An 18,135-nucleotide genomic window follows, 5' to 3' on the forward strand; every position below is an offset into this window, starting at 1 on the left:
TGTGTTAGTATAAAATCACTGTTCTCTCATCAGGTGAGAAAGGGTTGTGAGGTACCATTTGGGGTCATCATAGTGTTTACTTGAACACTGTAAACATAAAAAAAATCTGATTTTCTCTAATTGCACACTTTGTTCCTATAATAACTGAGTTGCTTTCTATACCAGAATGTTGAATCAATACTGAATGTCTCCATGGTTCAGATAAAGTATTTGCTACTTTAGATGGCACAAAATTGCTCCCAATATGTCAAACTGCTGTCAAGATGGAAATTGGAATCTAAGGCTAATAAGATGTTTAATTTTTTTGTTCTCTATTTTATTTTAGATTCTAACTGAAAATTAAGGAAAAAAGAAAACACAAAAATTTGCAACCACCTGGAACTTTGAACTGATATAAAACTCTCTTAGATGCGCAAAAGGACGAAGAAAGAATGAGCTATTACGGAAGTAGTTACCGGATTGTCAATGTGGATTCCAAATATCCAGGCTATCCCCCAGAGCATGCTATTGCTGAGAAGAGAAGGGCAAGAAGGCGCCTGCTCCACAAAGATGGCAGTTGCAACGTGTACTTTAAACACATTTTTGGAGAATGGGGGAGCTACATGGTTGACATTTTCACCACTCTTGTGGATACCAAGTGGCGTCACATGTTCGTGATATTTTCTCTGTCTTATATTCTCTCCTGGTTGGTATTTGGCTCCATATTTTGGCTCATAGCCTTTCATCATGGAGACCTGTTAAATGATCCAGACATCACGCCTTGTGTTGACAACGTGCATTCGTTCACTGCAGCATTTCTGTTCTCCCTCGAGACCCAGACCACCATCGGGTACGGTTACCGGTGTGTCACAGAAGAATGCTCTGTGGCCGTGCTCACGGTCATCCTTCAGTCCATCTTAAGTTGCATCATAAACACCTTCATCATTGGAGCAGCCTTGGCAAAGATGGCCACCGCCCGGAAGAGAGCCCAGACCATCCGCTTCAGCTATTTTGCACTCATTGGTATGAGAGACGGGAAGCTTTGCCTCATGTGGCGCATAGGTGATTTCCGACCAAACCATGTGGTAGAGGGTACAGTGAGAGCCCAGCTTCTCCGATACTCGGAAGACAGTGAAGGGCGGATGACCATGACCTTTAAAGATCTCAAACTCGTCAATGACCAGATCATCCTGGTAACCCCAGTTACCATAGTCCATGAAATTGACCACGAGAGTCCTCTGTATGCCCTTGATCGCAAAGCAGTGGCCAAAGATAATTTCGAGATTTTAGTGACTTTTATCTATACTGGGGATTCCACTGGGACATCCCACCAGTCTAGAAGTTCCTACGTCCCCAGAGAAATTCTCTGGGGCCATAGGTTTAATGATGTATTGGAAGTGAAGAGAAAGTACTACAAAGTGAACTGCTTGCAGTTTGAAGGAAGTGTGGAAGTCTATGCCCCCTTTTGCAGTGCCAAACAACTGGACTGGAAAGATCAACAACTCACCAACTTGGAGAAACCATCCCCTGCCCGAGGATCCTGTACCTCTGAGAGCAATGTCAGGAGGCGGTCCTTCAGTGCTGTTGCCATTGTGAGCAACTGCGAGAACCCGGAGGAGACGGGCACCTCCCCACCAGATGAGTGTAAGGAAGTCCCTTACCAAAAAGCTCTCCTGACTTTAAATAGAATCTCCATGGAATCCCAGATGTAGCCCTCCTCTTCAGCCCCTTCCCCAAAGGCACAACATTGTTAGCGTGATTTTTAACAAAATGTTACACCTGTCCTTTGCAGCAGCAATAGAAAGCACAGCAGGTTAAACCTGGTAAGTGATCATCTAAAAATACCACAACTTTCCAGCATTAAAATTTGGCACTGGTAGCAAATTTTGTATTGGGAATACTATTAAGAAGCTTAATTGATTACACTTAATCTCATTATGGCACACCCTTGTATCCTCTCTTGAATGTGAAATATTTAGGAGTGGGAGAAAAGAGGCTGCTGGAATAGATAAAAATAGAGACAGGTGAGCTAAATATTTACATTGATAAAATAATTATGGAACAAGATCTTATAATAATATCTCATAACCTAAGCAAAACAAGTAAGACATATCTCAGCACAGAAACGCGAGACATGGAAGTAAAATGAAGTGTGGTTTGAGGTCCCCTATTTGCCTCTCATGGTGTCTTGGTAGCAGCAGACAGATGTGGCTCTAAGAAATTGACAGTGCCATCAAGTCACAGACTCCTTTCAGTGAGACTTGCCTAAAGTGTTATCAGTGAATGTTAGAAGCTAACCATGTGACAGAGGAAGCAGAGGCATCATTATTTGGAGAACTATTTCTCTCTTAAATACCTTGGTTCAACCAGACAAACAGAAGTGAGGGAGTGGCCCTTCCCTGTTCTCCTCAGAGAAGTCCTCTGTGTTCATACACCAGTAGGTGTTCTCAAGCATTTGGGTGGGATCCCAGAGATGGGTGCATCAGTGAGAGGCAGCTGAGACCTGAGAATAAATGCTGTTGACGGCTGGTCCTGAGAGGCTACCTGTAGGCTGAGAGGAATTAAAAGAGCTAGAATCTTCTCTAAAGGCAGTGAGGTCTTGCGTACGGTGACTTGAACTACAAGCATGATCGACTTTGTGAAACAGAGCAATGAAGTTAATTTGATTGTGTATTAGAGGGATAAACTGAATAATTTAGGAAACGCTTAAATTTTAGGACAAAAATAAATGCACGTTCTGTTATCGTGTTAAAGGATGAAGTTAATTCCTGACTCCTTTTAGCATGAACCCAGTCTCAGATACTGTAAGCTTTAAAAACTGAAGAATTATTAGTTATGGCTTGGCATGATTTGTGTATTTTTTCCACTGTTTCTGAGCTAGGAATGAGTATATGATACAGCTGCTGTTTAATTTAAACACACATACATTTTGCTTTTTCTTTCAGCGATCTCTCTTTTTCTACACACACACACACACACACATACACACACACACACACACACACCACAGTTACTCAGATTTGATCTCATAAGTAGAATGAACTGAATCACACAGTCAAAGATTACCAACTGCAGCGAAACAAAGAGGTATTGAAGGACTCTCCTTTCTTCTGCAATTTTCCTTTTTTCTCCCTCTTCCATTTTTCTTTGCTTCTTCCTGTAAAGTAGAATCAATACAGAATACCATGTACTTTGCAAATGCGCATGCATAAGTAAATCTTTCAACCCTGATATCTTATAAGAAATCTGCTCAAGCGGCAAGTTAAAAACTGCCCTGAAACTTAATATCTGTGACCAAAGTCACGTTTAACCTGCGCTGCTTAGGAATGGAAAATCCATTAGCTAAATCATACAATATGCTCATGTGTTCACACACACACACACACACACACACAGAGGGAGAGAGAGAGAGAGAGAGAGAGAGAGAGAGAGAGAGAGAGAGAGAGAGAGAGAGAAAGAGAGAGAGAGAGAGAGAGATACACACACTTGGAGACAGAGAGACAGACACACAGAGGATTTGGCTTTTTAAAATAGCAATGGCTTCTCTAAATTAGAATATTAACCATTTCCAAGCTTAGAAATCATAACCACCATAACAATGCCTTCCCCACCAGTTTGAATTTGTTTCTCTAGAAGGCAGGTACATTCCATTGCACTGTATTTCCTTTGCTCTGTCTTCCCATGATGCCTGCCATTGAAACAGGGGGTGGGGGGTGGGAATCATTGATGTTCGATTAAATCTATTCTGTTGCACTATGTGTTCACACCCAGGATGGAATGAATGGTTGGCATTCCCACGTCCTGTGCATCTCTAATCGCCTGTGCAGATGTATAGCACGCTTAAACATCCCCCAATGGCTTACTTAACAATAAAGGTCTTAGAGTGATGCAAAACAATGTGTATTTCCCTCTGATTCCTCTAGTGTCAACTGTATGGCTTGAAAACAAGAATCTTGCTTCATACAGTTCATGAAAGCACCGTTATGGGCTTTTACAAACTTGTGGAGCAGCTACGTCGGAAGTGACAGTTGCTTCTATACACATCACAGTTCGGCTCGGTTCAAAATGCATTTCCGGTTTTGAATGCACTGTCGTTGAAGATAAATGAGTCAAGCTGAATATTTTCCTTATGCCATATATCTCTCCCTAAACATGAAATTATGCATCAGAGTTTATTAGATAGAAAACAAATTGTGGTATCACGCCTCTGCCCATTGGGAACGGTGGTCTGTGTGCAAGCAGAGCGAATGAACGAAAAGAGAGAGTTGGGGGCAGAGGAAGAGGGAGCAGGAGATGCCTCTACTTCACAACTTCATTAAGCTCTGTAGAGAGCAACACACAGATGTTCGCAGTCTCCACGACCAAGTGGTGAGGTGGGTATTTAACAAATGCTCAGTTCTGTTTCTTCCTCACTAACCCATTTGTGGTCAGGGCAGCAGCGTGCTCAGGTGAGAACACACAAGCAGCGCTTCTCAGTTTCCCTCTCCTCGGGGGGCTGGAGTGTGGGGCAGGGATGGGATTAAGTAGCGTCATTCTGGGCCAGGCTTTATCAGTGCAGGTCTCTGGGGCGATTTCTATAAAAGCGCTTTTGTAGAGGGAGACTTGGCAGGCATATATCCTTTCATTCTCCCTTGTCACCCTCTGTCTCATATGGACTTCAGACTTGATAGCTGCTGGGACTGTAGCCATGTTGGACAAAGACAAAGGAAGCACAACTCCTGCAAGACTGGATGAAGGCGTAAGAGGGAATGTACCCTCCTATGCACATTTGTCTCCAGCACATCCCTGCGAAGTTCATGCTCTCTCGTCTCTTTTAGCCATTGAGTCCAGGTACCCCTGCCTGTGTATGACTGGGTGTGTGGCCATTCAACGAAGAATGGGCACCCACAGGAGGCCTCAATGTCTGAAGAAAATGGGCTCTCCCTGTAGCCGTCAGCTATCAGAATTAGCTCCTCTGCAAGAGCAAAAATAAACACTCTCTAACCATTACAGGGAGTACTACATCTCAAAGGAATTGCTTTGAAAACAAGGCTAGAAATAGGGGGGAAAAGACATACAGTTTAAGTCCAGTTTGTACTTGTACCTGACATTTGATGGAGCTGGTCAGTGTGGAAATTACAAATTTTCTCCGGAACTGAGGAAATGCCGTTATTATTGTAAAGCAAACACAAAGGAATTGCTTCTGACCTAGAAATCCCTTTGGGCCACTGGTGGCTGAGTGATCTTGATAACAGGATTGACCAGGCCTCCTATGGTGGCTGCCTTGATGGTCTCCCTTCCCCACAGCCCAATTGCCTGAGTTCTGTGACTTTGTGGGACTTTTGATGGTGCTAATGACCCGAGAGAAACACAGGCTTGGCAAACCCTGTAGTGACAACATCAAAACAAGACAAAATGACACTCCCCAGCCCTGCTTAAATGCCCAGCAGACCTTAACAACACCAAATGTTTAAGCTTAGAACATTCAAAGGTATTTTAAAGATACTCCAAGGAACAGTCCTAAACATTTCTATTTTCCGGGATTGGGGGTCGGGGCTGAGTATGTAGCTCAGTTGATGAAGTACTTGCTTGCTTAGCATGCACAAAGACAACTCTATCTCCAGCAAACAAACAAAACAGGACATTGGGGTATGCATGTGCAGTTGAGAGATAGAAGCATGAGGATCAGAAATTTAAATTCATATTTATCTATATATAGCCTGTTCCATGCCTGTTTGGACTATGTAGAAGGCTTTCTTATAGGAGAAAAGTAGTTGGGGAGGTGCCTCCTTGATTTAGAGCACTGGTTGCTCTGCCAGAGGATCCAAGTTCGATTCCACACACCAGCTCATACCCATGTGTAATTATTTTTAGTGGAGTCAATGCCCTCTTCTGACCTGCACAGATATCAGGTAAGCACATAGCACACACACAGACTTACAGGCAAAACACCCATATGCATATGTTTAATATACTTACAAAAATTAATTTCTTATGTCTGAGTTGATCACAGACTACAGCAGGTTCTAAAATCTACCATTAAATCCCCAGGGAGCAAATTCTACCCAGTTGGAGATGTTCTCTGCCTTCTCTCTGACAAGCTGACCTGTTTACAGCTGTCCCAAAGGCCTTGTAGGGCCATCACATTGCTCCGTGACTTTTAATATCAGCTTAGCTGACAATTTCTAGAAGTCATGTCTGCACACCCACCGTCACCTGGTCACCCCTCAGCCCTGCCACTATTCTAAAGCTGCTACATCTTCCTTCTCTCCCACTCCTACGTATACCCACCTTCACTCAGGAAACCATCTAGATACATGCACAGGATTCTAGTGGGATTCACACAGAGCACATGGACAGAGCAGCCATCAAGGGAGAACACCAGCACATCCTCTGCAAAAGTCTCCTGGATGCTGGCGGAGGGAAGCTCACACTTTCGACGTGGTTTGAATAAATCTGTGGGCAGAGAGGAAACGGGGTCCTTAGCAGGGCCTTTTCCTGAAAAGACACCATCATCGCGTTGATCACCTCTCTATACTGCCATGGGGACTGTCATTCCAAATGCTTAATTCACTGTTTTTTTGTATCACTAAAGTACTTTCCTGGGGCTCTTTTAGGACTCTGGGATTGGTTTCTGAGGTTTCACTGGGGTGGAAATGCTTCTTGCTCTGTCATACCCTTGTGTACACCTTTCCTTGGGAAGGTTCAGGACTGTAGTTTGGGGTGCTTTATGCAGTATCAAACAATTGAGTGCAAAACTTCTAATGTTAATTATATTTTATTTGAATACACCCTTTAAGGTTCAGCAGTTCTTTTGGTAGAAGAACACCTAACATGGAAAACAAAGTAAAAATAAAAATAAAAAAATATGAATAAAATAACCCTTGCTCTTTCGATTTTAAGTCTTACTATTTTATTCTTTTATATAAATACTGTAGAGTTGGGGCTGGAGAGATAGTTCAGCAGTTTAAGAGCAGTTGGCTGTTCTTGAGGAGGACCTGGGTTCAATTTCATTATCTACATGGTGACACACAATAGTCTGAAATTGCAGTTCTAAGGGTACTAGGCATGTAGGTGGTGCAACACACAAGCAAAACACTCACATATTTAAAATTAGAAATAAATACATCTTTAAAATAATATTGTAACGATATTTAAGCCAATGTTGGTACCTCATGTCTTTAATCCCAGCACTTGGGAAACAGAGGCAGGCAGATCTCTGTGAGTTCAAGGCCATCCTGTTCCATGGAGTGAGTTCCAGGATAGCCAGTGGTATACAGAGAAAGCCTGTCCGGAAAAACAGAAACAAAAGCAACAAGCAAATAAATAATACTGTAAAGAAGTGTCATAACTGGAGTGTGCCTATTGTCTCAAGGAGAAACAGGTAGCTGTTGGAGAGATTGCACAGTTGGTAAAAAAAATATTTGCCTTTGCAAGCTCCAGGACCCAAGTTAGTCCCTCAGAACTCAATTACAAAGCTGTGGGCATAGTAAGGCGGCATCTGTAATTCCAGTGCTCATCAAGCTGAGATAGGCTGATCTCTGGGATTCACTGGCCACAAGTTCTAGGAGAATGGGAGATACTGTCTCTAGACACAACGTGGACAACACCAATGAGCATTTAGAACTCAAAGTAGTTCTTTGGCCTCCGTGTGGATCTATGCATGTGTGCATGCACAAACTATAGGTGCATGCCTACACGCCCACACCAAAAGGGGGATGTGTGTGACGATAAAACAGGCAGGCAGAGGTCACCAGACTTTTTAATAAATCTGTGATGTTGATTTGTCTGATCTCAGATGGAAACTTAGAAAACTCCCCAGACTCCAGAGAAAACGGTTATTTCAAGCTTTTCAGTAATTCCAATGGGTGAAAACCAAACAGCTTCTCTTGCTGAATTACATAACCATGGAATGCTTTTGTTTCGACTGCAATGTTGACCCAAGGGGGCAAAGAAAACATTCTTAAACACTATCGAAGAAACTTGAACTTGATACAGAAAGAGATTTAACTCAAAGCTAGTCTCTGTGAAGTTGTCTTTAGAAAAAATTTATCAGAAGTCTTCACATTTCCACATGAAAGACTTTGTCACATGTAATCCTCACTGTGACTAAACATGCTTCATTTTAATTGGAAGCACATGTTGGAGATCGATTATTTATTATACTTCTGGTGGAGACTTCTGACATTAGTTTGCCTGGAGAAGAGAAGCTGGCCCTCAGAGTTTATGGCAGAGTTCAACCCTGCCAGCTGCTAATTCACACCCAAAGATGCTTATGATAGTGGCCCCTTTTATCAGATACCTTTGTATTACAGATAAGGGACTCTTCTCTGCAGAGACAGACAAAGAAGAGCAGAAGAGGCTGGATACCCAATCATCAATTACCCCAGGAGACTTACGTGGCTTAAGGATGAAATGTTAGCACCATTATAGGATAATTATTAAATGAAAGACACGGTCATGTCAATATCCTTTGTGAACCTGAGGACATAATTTTCTTTTTTCTACTTATATTTATTTTATTTTATTGAGAAGTTCCTACACAAGAACCATAGATACATCATGTATAATGAGTTGCAGGGTTTTGTTTGTTTGTGGTCATATTTTGTTTCTTTAAAGTGTTAAGTTTTGAACCCAGGGCTTTAAGCATGGAGAGGGTAAAAGATTGTTTGAATGATTGACTGAAGCGTTTGTCAAAAGATGGCCTGCTAAAAAAGGAGTTGGAGATGTCTGATATTCTTTGGCTTAGTATTGATGAAAGGATTTCAAGACTCGGGTAAATTGAGATGCTACAGTGGGTATGCTGTGTAAAACCTAATCCTCCACAGTGAGAAATCCCAGAAGACATGCCCTTCACTAATTTTATAAGACAAGATGGAAAATGGTAAGAGAGGCACCAGTGTATTTGAAAGCTTTGCTGGTGCCCTTTTTCTTGTGCTAGACCTTAAAGATGGAGATGCTACTGCTCAGTGAATGAATTAAATGCAATGGGTTTAACTGGACCCTGAAGTTGCAGGAGTCAAGGGCAGCATTGAATTATCAAAGACAAGGTGGCCATAGTTACTGAAATACACAGTATAGACAAAACATATAGCAATACCCATATATATGTAGTGATAAGAACACCTGAGTCATACAGAACAGACTGGCCACAATTGCATATCTTAGTAAGAATGCAACCTGGAGCAATATAGCTAATGATGCAGATCTTCCTTCTTCATTTTAAGCTATTGTTGCTGTATGATGCTAAAACTGAGAGTGTGGAATTAAGCACCAATTGCCTAAGTCTGAATGCTATAATTTCAATTTTTTTTAACTGAATAGCTTTGGGAAATTTATTCCACCTTTCTGTAAACAAATTTCCTCACTGTGAAAAAAAGAAAACTAATTTCACCTACTTCATAATGCTGTGAGACTAAGTGAGAAAACATTGCTTTGGTGCATGGTGGTGCTCATAAAATGCAGACCACTAGTGGCATTGCCACTAGAAAACTCTCCATCTCTTTTAGTGTTTCAAGAACTTTTACTCATCAAATTTTAACAATGATCGGAGCCAAAACAACACAAAATGAAATTTAAAAACTTTAAGGAGGAAGTGACGTGCAAACATATGTAGAAAATTCCAGTATTTGGTGCCATCCACAGGAAGTGATTTATGAACAGTGTGGCCAAGATCACTTTGGACATTCTATATCATGTGTCGTTCTTCCTTTTAGCATCAGGGAGCTGCAAACATGGTGTTTTGCGAGCAAAAAGTCTACTGTACTTGGATGCAAAACCAGAGAATCGTGTTGAACCAGACTTCATAAGACAACACTCCTGCATGAAATACCAAATGAACATTAGGTTAGAGCCATTGCCAGCTCAACCATTTTATATTTTACATGGGTTACTTTCAAACTGTCTAGCATTTTCCCATACATTGGAAAAGTGTTGCAAAAGCAAGGTTATGATCCCAAACTACCCATCACAACCCCAATACTTAATTCAGTTACTCCCTGAATTAAGGCCATCCTCATTGCCTGACATATCCAGGTGATCTTCAAAGGTCTACCACTCACCCTGGAGGCTTTCCGTCACACCCACTGCACAAGGTAAGAAAAGAAGTGTGGGGTTCATGACAGGTAAAAACCAGTTTCATTTCAATGCTCAGTATAGCCGTCAGTATCATATGTCTCCCCAAGGAGCTGCCCATTTTGTCTTTGTCATAGTCTCTTATTGTCCCGGTGCTCTCCAAACAAGGTAGGTTGGCTGGCCAGTGAGGCCGAGTGATTCCTCTGTTTTCACTTCCATAGCATTGGGGTTATAAGTACAGGTCACCAGTCCTCTTTCCTGCATTGTTTCTGGAAATCAAACTCAAGTCTTATGATTGTGTGGCAAGCACTTCATAGACTGAGTCCCTGTTTTAGGAATTTTCTTGCTGTGAAGAGACAACATGATTACAGCAACTCTTGTAAAGTAAACATTTAATTGGGGGGGCTTGCTTACAGTTTCAGAGGTTTGGTCTGTTTCCATGGCGGGGAGCATGGCAGTGTGCAGACAGACATGATGCTGGAGGAATAGCTGAGCATCCTACATCTTGAAGGCAAGAGGAAGTTGACTGACTGTCATGCTGAAGGAAGCTTGAGCAAAAGAGATCTCAAAGCCTGTCCCTATAGTGACACTTCCTCCTTCAAGGCCACACCTCCTAACTGTGCCACGTTCCCTTTGAGGGCCTTTTTCTTTCAAACCACCACAGCTACCTTCCCAGCTTGTGGCTGATAAATTTGTAATGTTGGTTCTTAAAACTACGAAGACAGATTAAGGGGTTGCCATCTAGCAAAAGTTTCCTTTATTGTACCTTCCTGTGGCAGGAGAGTGAGAAAAGGGGAGACAAAGTGGGACAAAGTTACCCTTTATAATTAATCACTTCCACATTAACAGCATGAATGAATTCATGAAGATCAAGATTCCATGGTATAATTTTGTGAAGAGTATATTGAAATATCTTCACATACACACCACACACGTGTGTGTGTATGTGTATGTGTGTGTGTGTGTGAGAGAGAGAGAGGTGTTCAATAAATCAGCTTTCCCTGTTACTCAAAAATATGTCATTAATAGTGCTGTATTTTACAGACATTTGAAAGCAAAAATTATGAGCTACTGAACAATAATGTATTGGGTGGAGAAAGGGTTCACAAAATCTCACCCCTAGCAAAGACTTTATCCACAATAGATGCTACTGAGAGAGGAAGAGTCAATTTTCTTAAAGGATTAAGCCTCTGAGATGGTATTCATGCTCTAATTGATGGTCCTATGCTTATGTACATACAGACAGCACTAAATGGACTCAACAAATACACACACACACACACATACACACACAAAGGAGCACATGAAGATGGGAGGGAAAAGCATTCTGAGGACATATGGAAGGAACAAAAGGGCCCAGGTGATCAAAGCACATGACATATATGTATGAAATGATCAAAGGATGAAAAGCCAACCTAAATTTAAAAATAGTAATATTTATCAGAAATTGTTAAATATTCATGATTTCCCCTTGATGCAGTGGTGGGTGTCTGAGGCCACTCTTCACCATGGATTTCCATAGTTTTGCTTCCAGTATGAATAGTTTAACATCTCAGTGCTACCAATGAGGAATTATGAATCTGAGAAAAATGGCCTAATTTCCCTGCCACGCTGTTTTGGAATATTCATAAAACAGTTTAAAAACATTTCTGGGCCCCCTGTAGCCATCAGTTGTCATGGTTTTTCTTCATTCTACTTCTGATTTTAATCCCTTGGTTTTTTGGACTTCCTTTTTGATGTTATACTTGTTGTTGCTGGCATATCACTGTGGTTTAACAGGTCTATGTAGCCCTGAAATTCACATGGTGAGATCTCAATGCCCAAATGGATAGCAATGATGAAAAGTAAGTCCTTGGAGCAAAGTTAAGTCAAGAAACTTTATCAGAGGCATTATGGAGAAGAGACCTGGGACTCCTCATCCTTCCCACTATGAGGAGTTCCAAGAGAAGGTATTTTTTCTGTGGACCAGACTCACTCTGGCTTGATCTTGGATGTCTAGAGATGTAGAAAGATCTCTAGAAATAAATTTTTACTTTTGATTAGTCAAGTACTTTATAGGACAGTGTTAGAATGGACATATGTAGTTCAAACATTCATTGCTCAGGATTCTGGTACAATATGGATTTACCTGGAGATTTCCAGTGTCCAGTTCCTCTCTGTACCTTTGATAATCTTCCTTTAATGAGTAACTAATCATGATGTACTCTGTAATTTATATGTAAGAGTTTGACAATTTAATTAATGTAATGATTGTTGTCTTTGTTTTTGCAAATCTGCTTCTATTGTCCTTTTATATTACTGTACCTATTTTTAACAACAGAATGAAGAATATATAAGTAACAAAAGTCTGGTGGTGGAAAATCAGAATATTGCTTTTCCATTGCAATGGTAGGGAAATGATGTAATGAAAAAAATTTAACTAAAACAGAGCACTAACGATGTGATGAAGATGACTTATGTGCACGACATAAATCAAGGGAGGCCATTGTTCAGGCTGCTGTTTGTGATGTTCCCCAATTTCATTTTTATTGTTTGAGAATTTCACCCATGCATGTAATATGCCTTGATCAAATCCACCCACCACCTGCTCTCTAATTTCTCCTCCATCGCTTCTTATTTTTCCTTGCCAACTTCACGTGATTTTTTTAAAAAAAATCTTGTTAAGTCCACTTAGTATTGCTTGTATTTGTACGAATGTATAACCATCTACTGGAGCATGGGTACTCTATCAGGAACCTCACCCCTTAAGAAAACTGATTCTCCTTCTTCTAGTACCCACCAGTAGCTTCTCAGCTAGGGGTGGGACTTCATCAGCTGTTCCCACATCCATGGTGGTAAAATAGAAGTATTAATAATTATTATGGAAATGTCTCTGGTAATTGCTTTTCCATTAGAGGTTGAGCATTCTTGGTCCCTATTGTGCCACCTTGTGGTCACAAGACAACACAAGTTTTCCCATGAAGTAAATCTGGTATGGTTTTTGTTTCACTTCATGCCTATGGGATATTTGGAGTATATGTTATCAGTAATTACTATAATCAAAATGCAACCATTCAACTCAGAAAGTAGTGTACACTAAAGGCAAGTGGCACTCATCTAAGTATGAATTTCTTGTACTTTATTTTTCCCTCTGCTATCTCAACCTAGATTACATATTTATTAAAAGAAAAATTGGAATTCACACAGGCTATTGTTCTGGATCTACAAATACAGCCATGGAAGTCTGGATAGTATCCATTGAGACTCCAGTAAATGATTCATCAATCAACTTATTTCAGGAAAAGTAGTCAGAATTTATGTCACCAATATAGAAAGATTATGCAAATACAAAGAAGGGGAAATAGCTTACAACACACATTTTTCATTACTGAGTGGATTTGCTTTGCAAGAGTGTGTGAAAATTACACTCTAGTGAATTTTATGGACCTCCAAGGTCTGTGATATTTGCATGCAGGATATTTTTTGCTTTGTTTTGTCTTGTAAATTCTCACTTTGTCCGTATCTGGATATTAAGACTAGAGAAAGATAGGACTGTTAATCCTGTACAGAGTGATATTTGCTAGGAACTAAATATTGTATTTTAAAATTCAGAAATAAAACAGTTATGTTCTTATATCATCAAAGCCTGTTTTCCTTGACATACACAGTCAAGGATCAAAGTATTAGACAACAGTGAAGCTCAAAGGCTCTCTCACTTTTTGGAGGATAGAGAGAGAGATCCTAGGTGTATTACCCTGTTAATATTGGTTTTAAGTCTCATCTATCCATCCACCTATCCGTCCATCCGTCCATCCATCCATCCATCCATCCATCCATCCATCCATCCATTCATCCATCCTTCAGTTTCTGATCCTTACCTGTTTCTTTGACATTCTCTACTGAGATGGTACTAGCTATCAACTTAATAGAGTCTAGAATCACCTTGGAGACAGACTTCTTGGAATGCCTGTGGGAGATTATCTTTATAGAGTTAAATGAGATAGAGAAAATCCATCCACGGTGGATGATGACCACTCCCTGACTAGAATCCTAGAGTATATAAATGAAAAAAGGGCATTGAGCACCAGGATGCACTTTTCTGTTTCCTGACTATGAATGCCATATGACCAGCTAATTCAAGTACCCAGCACCTTCAACCCTTAATACAGTACACTGTATCTTCAAATGGAAGCCAGAATGACCCTTTTCTTCCTTAATTTGCATTTGTTAAAGTTTTTTTTAAATCAGAGCTACAGATAAAAAAATGAATTGATGAATCTTCTTTAGTTCCTATATACCATAGTTTCCCTGCATATTTTAGTTTCTCAGTCTCTTCCTCTCTTGTTCTTACCATCTATCTTCAAATAAAATCTATGATTACATCAGTAACCTTGATGTGAATTCAAACTCTTTGGATTCCTCCATGTGGCTTTAGGACTATAAACATAAACATTTAAGCCCTTTTCTTACCCACCGAACTGGGATTAAAGTGCTTCCCATACAAAATTATGACAATTAAAATGACATGTATTAAAATGACTGTTAAAAAATGGGAAATGATGCAATTCTATTTTACTTAAAAGTATAAGAAAATAATTAATAGTAAAAATATAACAGAAAACTAAAAATAAAATAAAAATAAAATTTTGAAGGTGGAAAAATATCTTCTAAAAAGCAGGGAAATTGACCAATATATTGTACTATTTTTATTTTTGTTGTATGAAAAAAGTGAAACATTTTTAATACTCCAACCATGATCTTAAGAGGCATTAACAGCCTTCTTTATAGGTCTAATGTAATCATAAACTAGAGCTGTTTCCAAAGAATTTTAATATAGACTCTTGCATGTACCTCTTTGTGTAGATGCCTTATTAACACAACACACTAAAGAAGGGTGTCCTAGCTATACTCACAGGTTATTAAGTGGCAAAACTCATTAAAACATCCATGCTTTCTCTTTGTCTTATTCAGAATTCAGGGCAATGAATACAAAGTGCAATCCTGAGCCAAAATTATTTCTCCTCCACCATTCCTCTCCTTCTCCGCCTCCAGTCCCTTATCTCCTTTTTTTCTCTCTCCCTTCTTTCCTTTTTTCCATTGCTCCTTTGTTACACCCTTCATCTCTCTTAATTCACACCTTCTCTTTTTTAACCTTTGTGTTCTAAACTAGATCTAACTTAGCTGATAAGAAAAATTAGCTGTGACTAGTCAGTTAATGATTTTTAAAAACAATAAAAAAACTCATGTATCCTATTTTAAGAGACTATAATATGTTGAATCATTCACAGACATTATAAAACAATAATAAACTAAATAGGAACAAATCTTGTCATTATGCAGCCCAAAGTACATAAAGCAAAGGAACATTAAGCAAAGGAACAATATACATATTTATATCAGAGTCATTTGCTTAAAGGAATTTGTTTGTTCTTGGTACAATGGGCTCAGACACCCAGGCAAGAGACAGTTAAGCATGAAGAGACCTGGAGGGAGAGTTCCAAATAGCTATCAGTGCCTGAAGCAGAATCTGAGAATCTGGAACAGGAGCAAAAGTTGTTTTGACTGGGATGTGTTTCAGTATCTAGTTGATACCAAATGGGAGCTAAAAGTAGAAAGAGTATGTGTGAACTTGGGATTGTGGGAGATGGTCAGACCTGAAGTTATAAATTGAAAAGCTATTTGCATAAGTACTTGTTTAGTTATGCAAGTCTGGCTTGGATCTCCTAAGGATCAAAAAGCAAAAGAGAATTACAGAACACTAAAGAGCCAGTACCCATCAACACTGTGCCGTTTAGACACAAAATAATGTATTAAAGAACAAAGTGAAGGAGGCACAGCAGAAGAGGAGTTGCCTAAAACCCAGATGAAGAATACAATCCAAAACAGAGACTATGGGCTACTGTGATACAACTCCAATGCCTGTGAAATAAAATGTCTGAGGTGTCTGAACAGTTCTGCTAGCAGAGTGGTGAAAATGTAGAGATAATGTTTGGAAAGTACGAATATCAAAACAGAAGTCTTGCAGAGTAACAATGAGTTTGAGATAGAAGGGCAAAGGAAGCATACGCTATCTTTTTTAAATTTGTAAATTTTTTCTTTTGTTAGTTGGAGATAGTTTATAATAATGATAAACAGATGATGGCTTGCTAGGGGAATATAGGCAATATAGGAGAAAACTGATGTGGGATTCCCCTCTGTATACTCTAAGTACCATTGGTTAATAAAAAAAAACTGCTTTGAGCCTAGAGGAGAGCAGGGCAGAACTTAGCTATGCAGGAACAACTAAACTGAATGCTGGGAGAAAGAGGGAGGAGTTGGAAAAGTTGTCTAGCCCCACTAGAGACAGACACTGGAACTTTACCTGGTAAGCCACAGCCTCATGGCAATACACAGATTAATAGAGATGGGTTAAATTAAGATATGAGTTAGCCAGAAATATATTTAAGCTATTGGCCAAACAATATTGCAAATAATATGGTTTCCGAGTGATTTTTTTCAGGGCTGAGTAGTCAGGAACAAACAAGAAGCCTCCTACAACAGAAAACAAAGGAAGAGATTAAAACCCTTGAACACAGGAGAAGGGGTGCTACCTACTTTAAGAGTAGCCCATGGTAGCATGTCACCTTAGCTACAGATACCACAAGGGAATAGCATCAGCCGGTAGATGCTTTCATTTCTCAAAAATTCAATGAATCATAGGAAAATGAAAAGTATTGTCAGAAATTTGAGGTGGGGAGGGATTATTCAAATACTCATTACTCATCCTAAAGGTTAGGAGATTGAGTGGGTTTTGGGGTAAAGTACAGATTTGGCTTGGAGTGAAAAGACAACTTTAATCCTAGTACTCTAAATATGGGATGGGAGGACTGGCCACTAAACAACTGACCAGATGAAGGGAAGGATTGATGAGTGTGAGTCCTATCCACCAACCACCGTGTTGGTTGCCCAGCATGTGGTGAAGAAGTGCAGAGTCGAACTTGACTTCCCAGTCTATCAAACTCTGGTATAAAAGAGGAAAAAAGATGAAGAGACCCTAGTCTGGTCTCAGTCACCCTTCACATGTCTTGATCTCTCTGAGATTAAGATAGGAGACTTTGAGGGTTTACTTGTATCCTCTCTAACAGCAGGAAGAAGGCTGACCTAGTCATTGTCTGAACCACACTTCTCATTCTTTGTTAATAAATTACATTCATGTAATAGAAAAACAATAAATAAGGCGATTTCTTGGCATTGCTGGTAATCTCAATCTCTTGGGAGGTTTGGGATCACTCCCCTCTTCTCAATTTTTTGTATTGCTGATGATTGAAACCAGGGCTTCCAAACACAATAGACAACTGCTATACCACTGAGGTGCAGTCCATCTTGGGGGATCGGTGTTTATTTTCTTTATGAATGAATTTAGTTCAATTTTGTTTGCTTGGAAGAATAGTTCCTAAGAGTTTATCATTTGATAAGTGGCAGGAACTGAACTTTCTATATGCTCGTGTTTCCGTTTTATAAGTGACATGTATTATGGCTTCAGTGGGTGAGAATTAATTATATCTGTGATCAAAAATCAATTGCAAGGTTCTAGTAATAAGTGGCTAGGCCACCATGTGGCCTAAGACCATCATTCCATGACTTTAGTAGCTGAGTGAGCAAGAAGTTCTCCCTTTATTGGGTCAGTTATTATAATCCATTGTTGAAGGGAAATTTGCAAAATACATTTGAATTCTATCAGAGATACTTACCTCAGGCCACAACTCTGTCTACCATTGCATAAGCTTTCATATATTATTTAAAAACAATAAAAGAAGTCTCAATTGTGAATACATGAACTGCATAAAAATGATTCAGTTTAAGTCAAACTGTAAATGAGTGGTAGGCAATGGGTAAAATGGATTGGTACTAGGGATAAACGGCAATGAACTGGTAAAGGAAATATCAATCAAATATTTGCATTTCTTCTTGATATTTTAACATTTTTTCCATCTATGAATATGATTTTTTCTTATACATTTCTGTGTAAGTTCAACTTGATTCTTCAATTAAAATCTCATTCCTATTTTAAATCCTATTAATGATTACATTCTGATCAATTGATTCTTTCCCCTGCTGACTTGTGGAAGGCTGGAGAGGGGTTAA

At 39.7% G+C, this 18,135-nt stretch overlaps 1 protein-coding gene and 1 long non-coding RNA gene across 3 annotated transcripts in view; one reads left to right on the forward strand and one right to left on the reverse strand.

Annotated features, from left to right (window-relative positions):
* Nucleotides 1-3,876, forward strand: part of Kcnj16 (potassium inwardly rectifying channel subfamily J member 16) — a 56,881-nt gene extending 53,005 nt beyond the window's left edge. For both annotated transcript variants that reach the window (XM_075989984.1, XM_075989983.1), the window contains exon 2: nt 326-3,876. In XM_075989984.1, the coding sequence (XP_075846099.1) occupies nt 432-1,691 (1,260 nt within the window). In that variant the 5' untranslated portion in view covers nt 326-431 and the 3' untranslated portion in view covers nt 1,692-3,876. The remainder of the gene's footprint in view (nt 1-325) is intronic.
* Nucleotides 1-18,135, reverse strand: part of LOC142859705 (uncharacterized) — a 57,764-nt gene that overhangs the window by 22,937 nt on the left and 16,692 nt on the right. The window lies entirely within an intron of this gene.

Source organism: Microtus pennsylvanicus, chromosome 11, assembly GCF_037038515.1.
Source record: "Microtus pennsylvanicus isolate mMicPen1 chromosome 11, mMicPen1.hap1, whole genome shotgun sequence".
Taxonomy (NCBI): domain Eukaryota; kingdom Metazoa; phylum Chordata; class Mammalia; order Rodentia; family Cricetidae; genus Microtus; species Microtus pennsylvanicus.